This window comes from Buteo buteo, chromosome 8, assembly GCF_964188355.1.
Source record: "Buteo buteo chromosome 8, bButBut1.hap1.1, whole genome shotgun sequence".
Taxonomy (NCBI): domain Eukaryota; kingdom Metazoa; phylum Chordata; class Aves; order Accipitriformes; family Accipitridae; genus Buteo; species Buteo buteo.
In genome coordinates this window covers 15,144,952-15,164,279 of record NC_134178.1, presented here as the reverse complement: position 1 = coordinate 15,164,279, position 19,328 = coordinate 15,144,952, and the positions used below count along the sequence as shown (strand labels likewise).

At 38.6% G+C, this 19,328-nt stretch overlaps 1 protein-coding gene across 5 annotated transcripts in view; it reads left to right on the top strand.

The window, feature by feature from the left end:
• The window catches only part of MORC3 (MORC family CW-type zinc finger 3), a 36,756-nt gene extending 18,725 nt beyond the window's left edge, over window positions 1–18,031 (top strand). For 4 of the 5 annotated variants that reach the window (XM_075033718.1, XM_075033722.1, XM_075033720.1 and 1 more), the window contains 12 exons: window positions 35–182; window positions 1,389–1,520; window positions 1,792–1,911; window positions 2,331–2,428; window positions 7,256–7,360; window positions 7,471–7,593; window positions 7,728–7,802; window positions 8,654–8,696; window positions 10,032–10,219; window positions 10,808–11,648; window positions 12,120–12,283; window positions 15,509–18,031. In XM_075033718.1, coding sequence (XP_074889819.1) covers window positions 35–182; window positions 1,389–1,520; window positions 1,792–1,911; window positions 2,331–2,428; window positions 7,256–7,360; window positions 7,471–7,593; window positions 7,728–7,802; window positions 8,654–8,696; window positions 10,032–10,219; window positions 10,808–11,648; window positions 12,120–12,283; window positions 15,509–15,662 — 2,191 coding nt within the window. In that variant the 3' untranslated portion in view covers window positions 15,663–18,031. The remainder of the gene's footprint in view (window positions 1–34; window positions 183–1,388; window positions 1,521–1,791; window positions 1,912–2,330; window positions 2,429–7,255; window positions 7,361–7,470; window positions 7,594–7,727; window positions 7,803–8,653; window positions 8,697–10,031; window positions 10,220–10,807; window positions 11,649–12,119; window positions 12,284–15,508) is intronic. The other variant, XM_075033719.1, reaches the window with a different exon arrangement.
• The last annotated feature ends 1,297 nt before the right edge of the window (window positions 18,032–19,328 follow it).

Below are 19,328 nucleotides of genomic sequence, written 5' to 3'. Positions count from 1 at the left end.
AATTAGTATGGTTTTTTTAAATCTTATTTCTTAGAGATAAAAATGAAAAAACAGAGTTTGACTTTGACAAGGATAAATACGACATCAGAATTCCAGAAGACTTAGATGAAACAGGCAAAAGAGGATACAAAAAACAAGAGAGACTGGACCAGATTGTTCCGGAAAGTGACTACTCACTGCGAGTATGTATAACATCTTTTAAAATTTTTTTGCTTACTTTTGGAAGCTGGAGGGTGTATGGGGTTTTTTTAGTGTAATGTACTATACTACAGAAGTGTTGACTGGGGGAGGACAAATGTTAGAATTTAAATGTTAGGGCAATATGTCAAAATGAATTTTGAAAATTGAAGGTGGAATGTATTTGTGAACTTGTGTAAACATTTGCTGTTTATTTAGAAGAAAATTACTGGGATTTATGTCGTCTTGTACATAACTTTTGCTATTAAATGTAGCCATCATTATCCACTAAGGATTAAGAAAGAAATGCAGTCAGTAGCTTCAGAAATTAAGTAGGGGGGTGTGTGGTTGCAGCACAGTAAACAGTCCATCGTAGTGCAGGTATACGTGCATATAGCACTGATGCTATCCCCATGTGGATCTTTTAAAACAGTGTCATTTCTAGGTTTCAAAAAGAGGTAAAGGAGTTGGGAAGCAGCTCTGTTGTTTGAATACATGCAGGGAGACAGGGACAAGGCTTTTCTGTGAGCTAATTGATATGACCATTGTCTCCACTATTGATTCATAAGCTTTGAAGGCTTCTTTTTGTAAGAAAGCACATCTGGAATTAGTGGGTGTTCTGGGCACCTCTTGTGGATAGTATTAGAAAGTATTATTCCAGTTGAACTAAAACCTTCAATTATTCTAAGACTCACTGAAGTCCTATATCCACTTCAATTACTAAAAGTTGTAAATATAATGATAAATGAAATGCAAATTAAAATTCATAGATCTACAGGTTTATAAGAAGATTGCATAGCTATTATCAAGCTATGATAATATGCAGTTGTTTGGAACAAAATTAACACACTTTTTTGTTATTTTAAAGGTTGTAATATAATTTTTAAGCTGCCAGTAGGGGATAAAAAAAAGAGAGGCTTGTGTGTTTGAGAGCTCTTTTAGTGGTAAAAATGCATCTTCAGACACCCAATTAACTTGTATTCATAAAAGTTGTCCTTCAATTGCTATTTATTTAATTTGTGATATATGTATGCTTATTATGCACACTTGCATTACCTATTTTTCCAGATTCAAGTTGGAAAAAAACACATTTCATAAAATTTAATTAAAACTTGAGTTTCTCTTGCTAAAGATAATGTGTATTGTAACAATATTCATATCTTGATGTTTGGGGGTTTTTTTAGTAACAGCAGTTACTCTATGTTTTGTAGGCTTATTGCAGTATTTTGTATCTGAAGCCAACAATGCAGATCATTCTGCGAGGACAGAAAGTGAAAACACAGCTGGTTTCGAAAAGCCTTGCCTTCATTGAACGTGATATATATAGGCCAAAATTTCTGAATGTATCCTTTGCTAATATTTACATCATTGCATGCTGAATTTAATGATGTGACTTTTTGTGTAAGCTGTCTGGATTCTGCTGGGTAAGTTGCAGTTAAACTAATGTGATTTTTTTTTTTTTTTTTTTTTTTTTTTTGTAAATACATACTGAAGAAATTATCTCAATATTAAAAAAGAAAGTTCCAGGACCCAATTTAGAAGGAACACTCAGAGTAACTATATTTTTTGTGTTACATGAGATTAATGAGATTTTTCCTTAATATCTGGTAAAAGGCTAAAACAGTAAGAATTACATTTGGATTTAACTGCAGAAACAAAGATCATTATGGAATAATGATGTACCATAAAAACAGACTCATCAAAGCTTATGAAAGAGTTGGCTGTCAGTTAAAGGTAAGAAATTAAAGCTCAAAAATATTTAAAAATCTTTAGAAATCATTTTCACTCAAACGCTGACTTTAAAAAAGAATACAGATGAGAACGAGGATACTAATGTATCCTTTATAAAGCCACCTTTTTTAGTTTGTACAGCAGTTAAAAATTGTATTAAATTGTATGCAGTTGTTTTAATGTTTGTTTTTGAAAGTAAGCTTGATACACAAAATATGGGCCTGGGCATATCTTTCAGGACAAAAAGAGGGGTGGAACAGAGGATTTTTTTTTGATTTAGGGGGTTTGTGTCAAGAGTTTCTTTTTGGAGAGGAGGAGTTTTTACCTAGTGTATATATAGCTTATAATTACATCTGACAAACTCTTGCAGTATTAGCATAGAATATATATTGTTTTTCTTGATAGATCTTAATTTCTTACAGGCAAACAACATGGGTGTTGGTGTAGTTGGGATTATTGAATGCAACTTCCTAAAACCAACTCATAATAAACAAGATTTTGACTACACAAATGAATACAGGTAAATGTATATTTTTATGTAGACTGTCTATTGAATAGTGTTCACTGTGACATACTTGACGATAAAGGCTTCTTCTTTTCTAAGTAGTAAGAATAAAAGCTTATGTTCCATCATTAAACTGCATGACTGTTCTGAACAGTAGGGGTGGGTTGTTTACATATACAGTGGTCATACTGCATTCATTGTGCAGTCAGTGAAGTCTACATATGATACACATCGTTTTAAAGCAAGTGCTCTAAAAGTGGTTGGTTGCAATTCTTCCCCTCACTGATTGTAGAATGAGCACAGAATAACTCACTGACATGTGGATATTTGTATGGCACATGACTAAAATTGTGATACATGAATCCCACACTATTAACTTTTTTTCATAACAAATTTTGTTTGGTCTTTTTTTGGAAAAGCTTTGTTGGATATTTTTGAGCCCTTCTTTTCAATTTCTTTCCTAAGAGTGGACTTGAATGCCCTTAAATCCTCTGCTACCTGATAGACCATTTAAAATACATGACATCCTGAAGGCAGCAGTAATTTAGGACACTGTTTCAGTTTTTGTTTCTAACTCAGGGTTGCCACTTTTTCACATATCTCTGTCCATTCCATCAGTCAGTATCTAGTGTGATGTTTCCTATAGTTAAACTGTGAACCAGATTGGGAACCTAGTCTGACTTAAAATTTTCAGAAATTATAATTGTTTTTAAGCCAGGTGAATTTCCTAGTCTGTTCACACTGCTTTGCTGTGAATCAGTTGTGCTGGCATTGTGGAAGGAGGCATGTGGGGGAGGAAAGGCTAGAGGGGATGAGTTCCCTAAGCAGTTTTCAGGCTAAGGTGTAAAAACTGCCCAGGGAAAATTACCTGAATACAAACCTTGAGAATTGTTCCGCTCTGTATTACTGTCTTTCCTTTCATGATGACAAGGCTATTTTCTGTTTTCTGTGCTGCTTCATGTTAAGGGGTATTAGGAGCAGCCATCTCCTCCAGCACCTCTGTCCCAGGACTCCCTCCTGCACAGCCACTGGAGCCCAGCCCGGGGACCCAGGGTTTCTGCCCAGGCTGAGGGATGCGACTGCCACTTTCCTGTTTTCAGGTTCAACCAGTAGCAAAGCTGAGCACATGTCCCAGAGACACACACACAGAGGACACTGAAATGGCTGGTTACACAGACTGCTGCAGACAAGGTGCACTTACATATAGGACTCACTTAAAACACAAACAGCCAAGTCCCCTTCCTCCTCTTTGGCTTGTAGAGATAGAAGCTCACAGTGAAGGCACACACATGACACTCTAGGTTCACAAGCACGTGTACATTTGTGGATCCCCTGAGTACCAGCACGACCTCTCTGTCCTCCTTGTACCCCTGCCTGTGTTACCGAAAACTCGGAATAAAGAACTTATCAACACCAATTTAGTATAGATAAGCAGACACTTCTTTATTGACGGCCAGGTGCGAGGGTGAGTCTTCTCACAAACCAAGCACACCTGTACACCAAAGTCGTACACCTTATATTGAACCCACTCATGCATATTCATTAGATTTCCAGGAAGTCATTTGCATATTCATCAGATTTCTGGGAAATCATTAGCATATGTTAATGTCCATCACGCAGGCGCACTAAAGGTCTCTGGTGGTCTTCTAGAGTCCTCTGGTGGTCTTTCATAGTCTTCCTCACTTGTCCGCTTCTTGACCTCCTTCAGGTGATTCTGTGCAGTTTGGCCCCTGGCAGGTGGTTTTACTATTTCTTGGCAGATAACTGCAAATTACTTCATTCAGCTCTTCTTAGTTCCCATTAATTTGAATTTCTGACATTTTATACATTCTTTCATACTATGTTATACTCCTACAAATAAACATTAGGTCCATTATACCTAAAGTCTTAAACTCGTTATCTAAGCTCTAAATGTTCCTAATAGGTACGTTTGACAGTGTTCCTCCGGCCTTGGTACAAGGGTATACAGAGGATTTCACAGTAGTTAAAGTGATCTTGACCAGAGCTACCCCGGCCTTGGTACAGGACTATACAAAGGATTTCAAGTGATCTTGACCAGAGCTACTCCGGCCTTGGTACAGGGCTATACAAAGGATTTCACAGCAGCCGTTAGTTGTGGGTTAAATGCAACAGATATATGATTTTACTAAAATATTGCTTATAATTCTATATTCCCTCACTCATGCTGGTCCACCCCAGGAACTTTTTTTGGGAGGACACACCGTTCCTGCCTCAGTGGGTGGCAGCTGATACCCCCACTTGCGCTTGCAGCTGACACCACACACCTGGTTTTGACTCCAGGAGTTGGCACCAAATCCACTCAAACACACAGAGCTCTCACCAGTAGCTGGCACTTAGTCCTTGCCGTACGCATACGCTTGGGCTAGAGAATGAGATTATGTAGAGAGTTAAGAAAATGTTGAATAACAAGATACAAGAAGATAGGACAGACTGTGGTGATCAGGCACAGGGCTCAGCCAGACAACTGTACTGACCAAACCTGTTTTACATGCAACCAGCTCCTTTTATACCCTTTTCTATTTACCCCTCCCTTTTTTCCTCCCTGCTCCCCCTTCCCCATGCACATTGCTTCATCAGTTGGCGTAGTTCCACTCACCCCCTCCAAACATCCTGGACCCTCAGGTTTGCATCCTTGTCAGTTGCAAAATCACAGTTTGCCTGCAGTTTCTTGGTAGCCCGTTACTTAGTGTGACTGACCAGGTTTGTTTCTGGTTATTGTCTTTGTTAACGCTAATTTATCGGGTTTTATGACTCTGTTTGTCCCCTTCCCTTTCCTTATCCTCCCAACAGAAGAAATAAACATTCTCACACTCCATATATCCTTACCAGTTAGCGTGACCAACCAGGTTTGTTCTTATCACTACCTCCCTTGGCAGTCAGGTTTGTCTCTGTATGTTCTTGTTTATGGCTTCTTTGACCATATGCCCTTAAAGGAGCAGGCACTTCTGTGTGCCCTAACACTTGCTTTCAATGTGGACTTAGAAATTTAAGGTATTGACTTGCAAACACAGGTGGGGTAAACTTTGGCAGGAGAAGTCATTACCTTCGTCAAGATGCATGTTTTGACCTTCAGTGAGTTGTGGTTCAGCTTCCACTGGCAAGCTGAGCTGTTCACAACACCTTTCCTGAATTGCTGATTTATATGCAGCTCTGCATACAAAGATAACCCAGAAACCACACCAGAGTGCTGTAATAAACAGAGCTGTTAATTGCAGCAGCTGAGGAGCTATAAGAAGATAAATCTGGTTATTTGTGCTGTTGAAACAGCAGCCCTCTGGAGGAGGAGCAGCAAGCCTGATAGCTGCTACAGCCACTACGGTTCAATCTGTATCTTTAAAATATACCAACAGTTTGTGCTGCTCTTTGCAGTGGTATTGCCAGCTTTAAGCAGTTCCCGTGTTTCTATTACCATTGTGCTAGCAGAGCTGTTAAGAAGAACACATGGTAAAGCGGATCAGGGAATTGGTCAAACTGGAAAATAGCTCTTGTGTTAGTTTTTTCAATGCAGGTGTTCCCTGAATCATTACCGGTGTGGTGGCACTAACAGTCCCCTTGACAGAGGGTGAGGAATTAGCAACACTGTAGGATAGTCATTGGTGTTGACCAAGGTTTGCGCTATGTTCCCACGGGCTGGCACAGTGAGCATCGAATGCTTTTTACTTGTTTCTTTTTAAAAACACTTGTAATGTGGGCATAGAGATGAAAGATCGTTTAGAAAGGTTTTTCTTCAAAGAGTACTACAGGTTTTCAAAATGTAACTTTCAAGCCCAAAACAGAAACGTAAAACTGATGCTGTAATTTCATGATCAGTGTAAGCTGACCTGCCCTTCTGCCCTCTTCTGAAGAGAGATGTGATCCCATCCATGCATTGCTGTTCATTTCTGCCCTTGTGGTGCTTCCTTTTTTTGGCACAGAAATTCATGACTTGAGTTCAGAGGTGATCTAGATCAAAACTCTCTAGGTCAGATTAGTTCACTGCACAAACATTTGTGTTAGTTCAAGGGACAGGGTGGTGTAGGTGTTGGAATAAGAGAAGCAGGGAGGGTCTAACTTTCAGGCTTTGGTTATGCAGCCACTTTACTCTGACGTAAATTCAGCATGCTGACAAGAGGCAGTCTTATCTCTACCTCACCTGTGGGGCTTGTTGTTCTTCTTCCGCACCACTCCCTCTTGTGTGTGCCAGCTCTGGTAGTCACTGAGCTGCACTATGAGCCCTGATCAGGAAACTAATCCAGCTAAAAATTAACCTAGGGTAAGACTAGCCTGCTCCTTTTAGAAGCATGTAGACTTCATACTACATTAAAGTGATCATGTGCTTGCAGTCTCAATGTAGTAGTATTGTTGTACATCAGCATAGGGTAGTCATGAACCTGCAGTTAATGGATGTACAGAAATGTCAGCCAAATACACAGCTAGGATTGACATACACAAATACATCTACAAATACACATGCACATATACAAATACACACACTGGATTGACAGAGGTGGGTTTGTACTTTTTTCTTCTATGATTGAGGTTGAATTGGTGAGGTAGCTTCAGGGTTTGCACTGTACATTCACAGTGCTTCTGAATTGAGCACTCTTGATTTCAGTCTTTGTCTGTGCTCCAACTCATCTTTCCAGTAATTTCTTTGCTGACAAACATGACTTCACACAATTCCTAGTTTCTAGGATTTTCTAAAAGCAAAAAGCTTAACTGTTGTGCAATAGAAATATTAGAGTGGTTCATACGTTTGTTCTTTCACTGTAGTTTAAAAAGGTTCTTTCTGTGCTAGTATTTGATTATTTAAGACGGTCTTTTAAAAACTTTTCTTTTTAGACTTACAATAGCAGCATTAGGAGAAAAGCTTAATGATTACTGGAATGAAATGAAAACAAAGAAAAATGAAGAATATCCATTAGCTTTGCCAGTTGAGGAGATACAGTGAGTATCACTTCGAAATAAAAGAATTTTACATACTGTTATTACTGTTTTACACTCAGTCATGAAAATGAACTTTTCATATGAATGTTCTGATGTTTTTCCCATCACAGAAAACAGCCTGATCAGACATGGGTACAGTGTGATGCATGTCTGAAATGGCGGAAGCTGCCAGATGGAATAGAGCACTTGCCAGAAAAGTGGTACTGCTCACTGAACCCTGACCCACAATTCCGGTAAAATTAGATTTTGATGAATATCTAAATACTGCTTTTAGTTCTTATTTTATCACCTGTTGTAAGCATGGATGTTAAGCTCTTTTTGTCACGGGGGTTTTGGTTTGTTGTTTTTTTTTTTCTCCTCGACTCAGGAATTGTAATGTGCCGGAAGAACCAGAAGATGATGACTTAATACATCCTACATATGAGAAAACTTACAAGAAAAAGTGAGTACTAGACTTTCTTACAAGTGTCTCAACACTAGAAAAGGAATGTGAAAAGTAAATGCCCTTTTCTCTTGCCTGTGTTATAATTGCAACTCTTCTGGGAATATATCCAGTCAGAAAATAGTGCCCTGAAATCAGGACTGGATTGTAGCAGTCAATAGGTGAATAGCACTATTCTTTTCTCTGTTACTAGCATGTTGACATTACATTCAAATTTCTCTCTGTGACTTAATGCCTGTTTGCCCTCCTAAATCAAAATTAGGAAAGTGGTAACAAAAGGGGCCTCTCTCATTTAATAACTACTAAGGAGAGCAATATAGCAATTGGTGTTCAAGTACAGCTCTCAGAGGGGCATTGTTTCCTAGTACTAAGCAATATGAGGACAGTTTGGGATGCTAGAGCAGCAAGCTACTAGGGCTGTTAGGAGACCTTGTCTAGGTAACTATTGTTTTCCAGGTCCACATTGAAGCAGCTGAATACCTCAATACATTTATTTAAGAATAAGAGAGAGGATTCTTAGCTAAGGTGTATGGAAAAAAAACTGACTTGGATAATTTCAGCTAATGCTGGCTAGCATTCTAGAAGTGGGAGTTTGGGGTTTTTTTCAATTTTGAATCTTAATCTGAGAGAGAACTTGTTTGAAGTGAAGCTAACTTTAAGCTATACTAGCTTCTAAGTTCACGCAGAAAATTTTCATTCAATAAACCAGAATACGTTTGCTTTTACTTTATTGTATCTAGCTGAGATAAGGAGTATTGTGTTTGCTTTTAGTTTTTGAGGTTGGCTTGGTTTAATAATGAATTAACATTTTGAATCTAAGCTCTTAATTTTTTTCCCTTGCTGCTGTGAAGAGACAGGGAAAAACTGAAGAAGCGACTAGAGTACAGCCACCAGGTAACTCCTGAAGTTGATAGGAACTGACTTTGGTTGCAGAGTTATTCTTGCTGTCAACAATACTATGCAGTTTGATCAAATAGGCCAGGCTTTGAGTTAAGAGTTTGCTTTAGCTAGTGGCCAAGTGACTGGTTCAACATCCTGTTTTGTTTTGACGGTTGTGCAGGTTATGCTCACTATTAGTAAACCAAAAATCCCCCATCTTTGCTGTCCGATGATGGAAAATACACCGTTGCTTTCTATGTAGTACTTAAAAGAGTTTGAGAGGGACAAAGCCCTCTCACAAAATAGTACTAGAAAAGATGTCAGTCACTCATACCTGTTTTTATGGCATGACAGCTAATTATTGAAAGTGGATTCATTGTAGAGAGATGGTGATGAGGATATGAAAGTTAAAGATGCCCTTAAAAGTGTGGCAGGGGGTGGGCATGGACAGAGTTGTAGTAGCTGTGCTTTCGCAAGGAGGCACTCAAATTCAAATTAAATTAAATGCAAATCAACATGGTTGAGTGATGAGAATGTCTAGATTGTAACTTGGAATCAAATTTCCTAAATGTGATTTAGCTTAAGTTGCTTTCAAAGTAAAGTGCTAACCTAAGATCACTCTGTTTCTGGAGAGGAGATTTTGCATGTGCTGTTTTAACCTATATACTTCATTGTATTAATTTTTCTGCCATTACTTTTATCCAAGTACAAAAGTACTTTCTGAAAGTAAAGTATTGTTCATTTTAGACAAACTGAATTAATTATGAGCAGCTTTAATAGAGATGGCTGTCCCATACTTAGTGTATGATGGTCAGACTTCAGACAGAGATGCAGCTTGGGAGAAGCTCTTGCCTGAGATTCTACAGGGTACTTCAAAATAGCTCTTTCTAGAGAAAGACTTGTAAGATCAGAAAGTTGCTTTCTGACAGCAATAAATCTGTGCATGGAGAGGAGTGTGCAGCTGGCGTACATCATTCAGAGTCCTCTGAGAAATCTCCCAGAAGTCTGTAATTATGATCTAGAAGTTGCTGCTTTCTAGTATGTTTCATGTCTTAAACCAACATGAAGGAAATACTTCACACACGTCAGTAGAGTTTGGGTGGAGGGGGAGGGGTTGTGCAATCATTAAGTTAAGAAAACTGAGGTTTGCAATGTGCAAGTTTTGCTAACTTAGCCTTTCTTAATGCAAAATACTGAGCCCAGGTTCAAGGAGATCCTTGTACCATACATAAGAAACGTCTGAGTCAGAGTTTTAGGTGTTGGCAGATATTTAGGAGAACTGCTTAAACCTATTCTGAAGAATCTACTAATGTCTGTTTCTTTTCATTCTTAATGAATATTGCCGTACAGATCAATAATGAAATGTTTTTAAAAACACCTGTGTCTTCAAGTAAAGACTTCAAAACATTCTCAGCCATGAGTGGAAAGGAAGCTGCTCCAAGATCACTTTTACCAGAAACATCAAATGCTTCTGTCAAAAGACCTCTGCTTCTTTTAAATAGATCAGTATCTTCACCTCATTCTGATTCCGATAACAGGTTAGTGAACCTGTACAAAGTAGATTCCTATTTATTTCTAAAATTAATAACTTTTTAATGAAAATGATGGTGTTGGGTGTAGTCCCATCTTCAGGTGATAGCTGCCAAAATTCATATGTCACTTTCGGGACTATAGGAAGCAGCAGGTTGATTAAAGGTACCTAGAAACCTTATGAGGTACAAAAGTGAATGCAGCAAAAAATACTGCATACTGGCAAGGAAAATCGCTTAGTGGTTTGTCTGTTTAGGAAAAGACTGTATTGTGTTAACCACACTGCATTATGTTTTCCTTAACCTCTGTTTGTTAAGGAACAGGTGCAGGGGGCTGTTCCCGCAGATACTGAGCCTGAGTCTGTTTTAAAATGATGTGTGAAGGTAATTTAGTGTGTGGATGTCAGCCACTTGTTTTTACAGGAAAGGTATTTACTCTGGCTACACACGTTAAAATACTATGCAGGGAGACGTCCCTTTCTAGTTACTGAGTGGTGTTTTTTAACAATGCTTATAGAAACACTAAACATAGTTTGAAACAAATGACTTTGCACTTTTTGAGCAATACAATAAACAGTTTCATATTTTGCTTCTCAGTCTTAAACGGAAGACATCTAGTTGCATGACACCTGTGTCTTTAAAGACACCTCGATTAAATGACAAAACATTCAACAACCATGATGATGATGATGATGATGATGATGAAGATGTCATTATTTTAGAGGAGAGCAGTACTCCAAAGCCTTCAGCAGATTCTGATGTTCCTGTAGTAAAAACTGAATGTATTAATCTGGATCAAGAGGAGAAGCAGATAGAAAACTATGACATCAGGGAACCTTGCAGTGCAGCTACTTCAGAATCAAAAAGTGAACAGTTGACCTCATCAACACAGACAGAGCTCCCAAACATAGTTGTTAAAAAGGAAGAGGTGGAAGATGACACCGATATTCAAGTTCCCAGGGCAGAGATGGAAATTAAACAGCACAATGTTAATGATGTTTCTGAGACATCTGTAGATTTTGGAAATGAACTGAAAAATCGGCTGCAATTATTAAACAAAGAAAAAGAAATGTACCAAAACAAATGTGAAGTATTAACCAAACAAGTAGAAACACTGGAACAGAGGATTTTAGAAATGAACAATAAGTATGTAAAAAAAGAAATGTGCCATCAGTCAACTGAGACAATTTCTTCATCTGAAGAAGAAAAGGTTCATGAAAGAAAGTTGGCAGAAGTGACAATTCTCTATGAACAGGCCTTAGAAGAAATAGAAAAACTCAAGGAACAGTGCAGTACCCTGCAGAACTTAAAAACTGAATGCAGCAAGTGTGCTGATGGTGAAAATAAGAGTGAGGTAGAGGAAATTGCTGTGCAGCTGGATGATGTTTTCAGGCAACTGGACAAATGCAGCATTGAGAGAGACAGATATAAAAGCGAGGTATGTTTGTTAGAACAGTGATATCTATCCTTCAAATTAACAATTACTTTTTTTTTTTTTAATGGGTGTTTCATAGTGGTTCTAGTACACAATGTGTTGTACAGTTCAGTCCACTAACTAATCAAGCCACCTAAAAGGGGGAAGAAATACTAAATTAGCCTAGGAGCTTCTGGTTTTTTGCTTCCATGAACAGAAATAAGAAAACTTCAGAGAGACTGCAAGGCTCTGAGTGGCTCTGACTGCAAGATGAGAGAGACTGAGCAGGTTTAGAGGGAGCACACATACAGTGGTTCAACTGACAGCTGGCTACTTTAAACCAGTTTGTCTAGGTTATCATATCTTAAAATCTCACTGAAAAGTTAATTAAAAGCAGTCAACAAAGTTAAATGATTTAAATTTGTATAAGTTGTCTTTATTTTAATCCACCACAATTTTATTTCATATATAAAATTATTTGTATTTACTTGCCAGATTGAACTACTAGAAGTGGAAAAAAATCAGATTTCCTGTCAATGTGAAGAACTCAAAGCAGAAATCGCACAGTTAAAAGCTTCGATTCCACAAGCAGTAGCACGTGCAAATGATTCTACCACAAGTAATGTAGAAGACTCTGTAAATTTTTCTGATGGAGAAAGGTATCAATTTTGTTCTTTCTAGACTATATTTCAAGCAAGATTTTGACTGGCTGATTGTATCTGAATCATCTTGATGAAGGTCATGTCTGATTATCATATAATAAAATGTGATGCTTGGAATTCTTTTCAACTGCCTCTTTTGACTCCTAACTCAGTAACATTTTTTTTATCAAGTGGGGTTTTTTGGTTTGTTTGTTTTTTTCTATGATTTGGGTATTTGTGTGATCAGGGTTGGCCATTGCACAATAGAATGCCATACTGACACTTCTTAAAATATCAAAAATGTTATACAATTTCTAGACATGACTTGTAGCACAAGGAGAGAGAAAGGAGGCAGGAAAGAAGGCGATCATTAGCTTATGCTGTGTAGATGAACTTCACTTTTATATTCTACTTTTCTTTCTTGGATCAATAATACTCTACTGAAAAGAGTTTGGGTCTCATTTTGAAACTTACCTTTCCTGTAAGAACTTCTTGCTGCAGACCAATCCTATGGAACTAGGTTGTGTCCAGAGTGTATCTTTGAACTAAACGAGGGTTTAAAGTTATAAATAGGGAGCTTGCAGCTCTCGGTTAATAGAAATAGCAAAGACAGAAAAGAAGTACACATACCAGATGGAAACAGGGATGAGCAGTCCATCAGGAATATAGGCACACTGCCTGGGCATGTAGGATGGATTTGAAAGCCAGAGCTCGGCTGGAGTTAAAACTGGCCAGGCCTGTGAAGGGCAACCTGAAGGGCTTCTGTAAGCACAGTAGCAGCAGGAGGAGAACTAAGAAAAATGTGGGCCTCCTGCTCAGTGGGGCAGGTACTTAGTAGCTGGATACGAGGTGCATGAGGCACAAATTGCTTGGGTACCCAGCATCTTCTTTACCTTGGTTTTTACTGGTAAGGTCTGCCCTCTGGCCACCCAGGTCCCTGAGCTAAGTGGTGATCTTGGGGAGTGAAGCATTACCTGTAATAAAAGATGACTGAATTAAGGGACCATTTAAGCAAATTTGACATACACAAGTCCATGGGACCAGTTGAGATGCATCAGAGGGAGCTGGCCAATTGATGGAGAGTTGGCCTTGCAACAGTATCTCAAAAGGTTGTGGCAGTTGACGTTCCTGATGCCTAGAAAAAGGCAGTCATCATGCCCATATTTAGGACAGGCAGAACTACAGGTGGGTCAGTGTAGTCTTAGTCCTGGGAAGACCATGGAGCAAATCTACCTGGAAGCCACCTGCAGTCCCATGATAGTCAAGGTGGTTAGGAACAACCAGCATGGATTTACTGAGGGCAAATTGTGCCTTTGCAGCCTCATTGCCTTTTACAGTGAGATGAACAGCTGTGTGGACCTTCATTTTAGCAAAGCTTTCAACGTGGACTGCCATAATATCATGATAGCAAAGTTTGTGAGGTAAGGTTTGAATAGGTAGACCAGGAGGGGAGTCATAAAATTGGCCAGCCTGCTGAGCTCATGGATCAATATCGAGGCCAGTAACAGTTAATGCCTTCAGTAATGGCCTAGATGATGGAGCAAAATTAACTCAGTAAATTCATGATGACATCAAATTGGAGGGAACCATTGATAATCTGGAGAGTAGGGCTGCTGTTGAGGGACCTTGACAAATTGGAAAAATGGGCTGAAAGAAACCTGGAAATTCAACAAAGGCAACTGCAAAATTCTGCACCTGTGTTGGAAATACCCCATGCAGTTGAACAAGCTGGAGACTACTCATAGGAAAGCAGCTTAGAAGGCAGCCTGTGATGCTGGTGGACTAAAAGTTGAATGCAAGTCAGCAGTGCACTCTTGTGGTGGTAGAACCCAGTGCCTACTGGGCTATATTGGCAAGAGTTCAGTTAGCAGTTTGAGGGAAGTGATTCTTGCCTACTGTTGGGATTGTGAGACCAAACATGGAGTATTTTGTCCATGTTTTGGGCTCCCTGGTTTATGAATGACATTGGTATATTGGAGCAAGTCTACTGAAGGGCCGCCAAGATAGGTAGGGGCCTGGACCATCTGATACATAAGGGAAATCTGAGGGATATAGCCTTACAAAGGGTGGAATACCTTGAAATCCTATTGCTCACTTCTGCTGCCTAATGAGAGGGTGTAGAAAAGATGAAGCCAGGCTCTTCTCATGAGCACAGTGATAGGATGAGAGGCAATAGACACAAGCTGCAACAAGGAAAATTCTGTTTAAATATTAGAGAAAAAAAGTGTTCACAGCTCGGGTAGTCAAACCCTGAAAAAGGGACCCAGGGAGATTGTGGAATCTCCATCTTTGGAGATTTTCAAAACACAAGAAGGACCCAAGCAACCTGATCTGAGTTAGCCCTGCTTTGAAGGTGGGGGCAGGGAGAATGGACTGGGTGATTTCCAGAGACCCCTTTCAATCTCATTTTTTCTGTGGTTAAATCTCCCCTTTATCTGCCAGCATTTAATTTTCTTCTTATAGCATCTGACTTGTGCTTCCTAAAAGAATTAGCAAATATATGCAGAACTTGTAAGTAACTTTTACCACAAGTCCTGTTGGGATATGATGGCACTGTGAAGACTGGCTACTGGAGATGATAAAGGAACTGATGGTAGAAGGAAATGCTCAAGAGAAGGGATGGGTGATTTGGAAGCAATTTGATCAGGAAGAGGACAGAGCAAAGGGATCCAGGAAAGAAAGCAAAAAGAGGCGGCATAGCATTTTCCCTGTACTGTAACTCTTACTTTATTTCCTCTTCATATTTTAAAGCCTTTGGACAAACTACTCTTTCTTGCCTTCTCCTCTTCTTTTTTTCTTCTTTTATTCCCATAGGTGGTAGTAGTTTGTGCTTCTAAATGTATAAAAATACTGTGGTTTAATATTGTTTCGAGAAATAAAAAGGTGTTGTGGGATAAAGGATTGTGCCTGTGCTTATTTGCTAACTTAAATAAAAGCATTCAGAAATAGTTCTGATCTGTTTTGGAAAAGGCAGAATTCAGTTTAGCGCTTAGTATTTGTTTGAAACTAAGGGAATATACACCTTCAAAATTAAAACTTGAGAGGCTCAGCTTTGAAAAACTGGTAGATTTTGAAATTACCTTGATGCAGCTTTAACTGCATCAGGTTTTTTGTTGGTTTATGGAAGTCATGTACAGAGCCTTTCCAGTATACAGTATTAGTCCAGCTTTGTTAAATAAAGTACTGTGTATTTGAACTTAAAACTTCATCTACATCTAATCATATCTAATTATTTCTTCACAGCCTGAAACTACGCTCCCTTCGAGTGAATGTTGGACAACTTCTGGCTACAATCATGCCTGATCTAGACTTGCAGCAAGTAAATTATGATATTGATGTAGTAGATGAAATTTTAGGGCAAGTTGTAGAACAAATGCATGAAATCAGTAGTACTTAATATCTTAAGATTTTAGCAGACTCTTACCTGATCTTCCATTATAACCTTTATGTAGGTTCAAAATTGTATATACTGCTTCTTCACTTTATATATTTGACATAGTTTAATCAATAAGTGTATATACTCTACACGTTTAGATGTTCCCACAGATGCAGTGGGTGTTACCTTCACTTCCTCTTAAAGGAAAACTGTCAATATTGACCAACCCTGATGTACTTAGTTAAGGATTTTGCTTTTAAAATGTATTTGTAATTAAATTTGCAAATATTTTTATTATTAGGAATCTTAATACTTTTCTACAAAAGCTTTTTCGTTGACTTTTGATGTTATATAAGCATTAATACTTGCAATTATTTCCTCTTCTAAAATCTAAGTAGTAGAATATATTAAAAATGCAAAAAAGAACCTTCCTTGATTTCCTTCTCAGAACAAACCTTAGTAGTGTTGTTGTATACTACAGTATTGTTTCATTGCTGTTGGCAATGTTGTGTGTTGCATTAATGGGATAGAATGTAACTAGTAGACGAAAATTTTGGCCATATGGGTAATATTTGTGTTTTACTACCAAAAAAAGAAAAATTCTTTAAGGGGTTTTATCCTGAAAACTGGTGATCTTTGACTCCCTTTTGGATTTTTTGATGTCACTAAAGAACGTTATCTGTACATAGTTTTGCAGCATAAACAACTCCATGGGATATGGCTAGGATATTTCAGCCTTTTCAGTGATGAAAACCACATGCCTGTTTTTGTCCTGCCCTTGCTACTTGCTTGCTGTTCCCTACATCCAAGAACTTGTCTGTATTTGCGCACAGTCAGAGGGATCTTCAGTTCTACCCTATAGTTCCCATTGGAACACAGCAGTGCTGGTGCACAAGTCCAGGTATGTTACCAGTACATGGCTTCAATGGTCAGATTTCACACAGAGCTCTTGCCTACTTTTTTCGAAGTCAAAGGCAACTGGTGGAATGGGAAGCATCCTGCTGGACCATTGGAGAGAACAAGCTGGGTTGGCATATCCAAAGCTAGGTAGAATTCCTGGGCAACCTTTGCTCTGCATCAAACACCACCTTTTGAGACCTGAAGGCCTTTTTTCAGGGAAGCCCAGTGCTGAACAGGGTTGACACAGAGGTTCTGTGATGTATACAAATGCTTATATATATAATCTCAAAAATCAAATCATTGCAGTATTAAACATATAGTCTGCCTTGGAGTCTTTCAGGCTGAGATGTGAGGGTCCTGAGATTCGGTTCTCGGAAACTTACCTTCCTATCAGAATGTACCATGCTGAGTACAGATGAGTCAGACTACTAAATCCTTAACTAGTTGAATGGAAGTACTTTGAAAAGGAGGCATGTTTCCTTATCTGTGGTATTAACTACTACAGAGTGAGCTAAAGCTGAAAATGTTCAAATATAACTCGTTCATGCTATCTTAAAGTTTAGACGTCTTTTATTATAGGCAAGATAGGGGAGTCCCTCTTCCCCACTCCATTTTTTATTTCCATAAATGTTTTATAGTGACTCTTAAGCCACTAGTTCTATGCTTTAATGCTCACGTAAACACTTCCTGGAAGAAATGGTACTGAGAGAAGTGGTGACAGTATCCTCAACCAATTATGTTTTTCTTTTGAAGTCATCAGGAATGAGAAGAGAGGTGTCAAAGACAGCAAATCCACCTTTTACTCTGAGGTGGTATTTGTCATCCAAACAGTGATCAAGAAGAATGGTTCTTGCTTTTAAAAAATTAAAAAAAAATAAAAATCATGAAATAGTGTTTAGTATGTTCATTCCTTGGAAGTATCTTTTTTTATAAAGCCAACATTTTTGGCTTTTGCACTGCTACTGTCCTGATTTAATTAGATTATGTTCCTCTTAGTTGTAGTTCAGTCAGTTTTTGATGGGCAGTATTTCAATTTTAAGATGCTATCTATTCTAATATGCCAATAAGGGTAATGCAATACTGTTGTACTTTATAATGGATAAATTGAATGTTTGATTTTTGAAGAGGTGGCTGTAATATAACTGTTTGTATGACTTTTAAAAAGTTTATATTTTCCATTTATTGGTGTGTAGTTTTCCATTTCTTAATCATTATTTATTATGTTTCATCAGACTCTGTAGCTGAATTTCTTATAGACAACTGGCAAAATATAGCATATGTCTATATTAAAAATGGCAAATTTACCCTGTACATTTACACTTTGGAGAACAGTGGACTAATGGAAATGGTTTTTATTTACTTGTTAAAATGTATTTTTTGTAAAAAAATTAAAAAATAAAAAACAATATATAAATCTGAGTTTGCTGGATCAAAACTTGTATGTGATCAAATGCAATGTTTTTGTTTATAAATAAATACTATGCAGAATGCCTAATGTTTCTGCCTTATTTTAAGTGTTCGGTCTCACAAGAAAGCCGGCTCGGTCTGGTTTTGAGCAGAAGACTTGGGCACACCAAGCATGCCCTCAGAGCAGGTGGGCATCCTAACTGAGCCCCAGACCAGCTGACTGGCTGTGCTTCTTCAGACAGTCGGTTTTGTACGGGGAATTCTCTTACCCAATGACAAGACTGTTACTGTAAGAAGATTTGGGACAAAACTGTTTTTCAAGGCCTTGTTAGAGAGCTGTTGTCTTTGGGGTACTAAGGCAGAAGTGATGGGAATGCAAAGGTAATAGGGAGGTGAGACCACCTACCTCCTTGGGTGTTAGTAAGCTCTTGGATCAGATCGGATCAGCTCTCCTTCTGAAACGTTACCTGTAGGATAGCTGATCAGTTCCCCAGCAGGAGAGGCTCAAGTTCTTCCAGGTATTTTTGTGGCTGAGGCAGACCGTTCTTCCCTGACCAGTACTTGATCATCTAATACAGATGACTAATAAAGAGGCGGCAGTGTGCAAGTGTTACCGAAAAAGCCGGCCGGTCAAAGAAACTCTAAGACTCAATTTTGGAGGTTTTTTAGAAAGCAGGCATTCTTTATTGCAGTGCTGGATGCACAGAGGATAGTTCCTCCTAGCGTGCATACCGGCACCTACAACAAGCAACACTTCTATTGTTCTAATATATACGTATTGATTACATTTCCCGGAATGGTTGTACATATTAATGTTATTTCCCAGAAATTATTTACATAGTGTCCACCCTTTGGGGCATGTGCTATTAAATGGGTCGGTGGTCTTTTGGGGTCTTTGAAACCCTCTGGTGGTCATGTTCTTGGTGTCCGCTAATTGAACTCTCTCTTAAGGCATGCGCAGTGCCGGTCATCTCAGGTGGTTCATCTCTTCTTCCCAGTTAGCTGGCCCTGGCAGGTTTTAATCACAAAGCTCAGCAGAACTCAAGGCTTCTTATCTCTTTGTGCATACTGTCAACAAAGCTCAAGGTTTTCTTACATACTGAAAGTTTCAAAGTCGCTCAAGCAAGCATAAATTAAGCGCTACAAAAATACGATGGAGTCCTTCAACTCCAGCCTTTATTTCAAGGCATCACAAGGCATTGTTGCGGAAAGGGTTGCACCTGGTATGGAAATGTTCTGGGTATGGAAAAAGCAGTGCAGTTAGAATCCAGGGTATGTGTTAACTGAATTTCAAGGAAGTTCCTGGTTTTAACGTATGAGTGTACTTCCATGCTTTCTGCTGCGCAAGTGAAATTTGAAATCAAGCCCAAGGACTTGCAC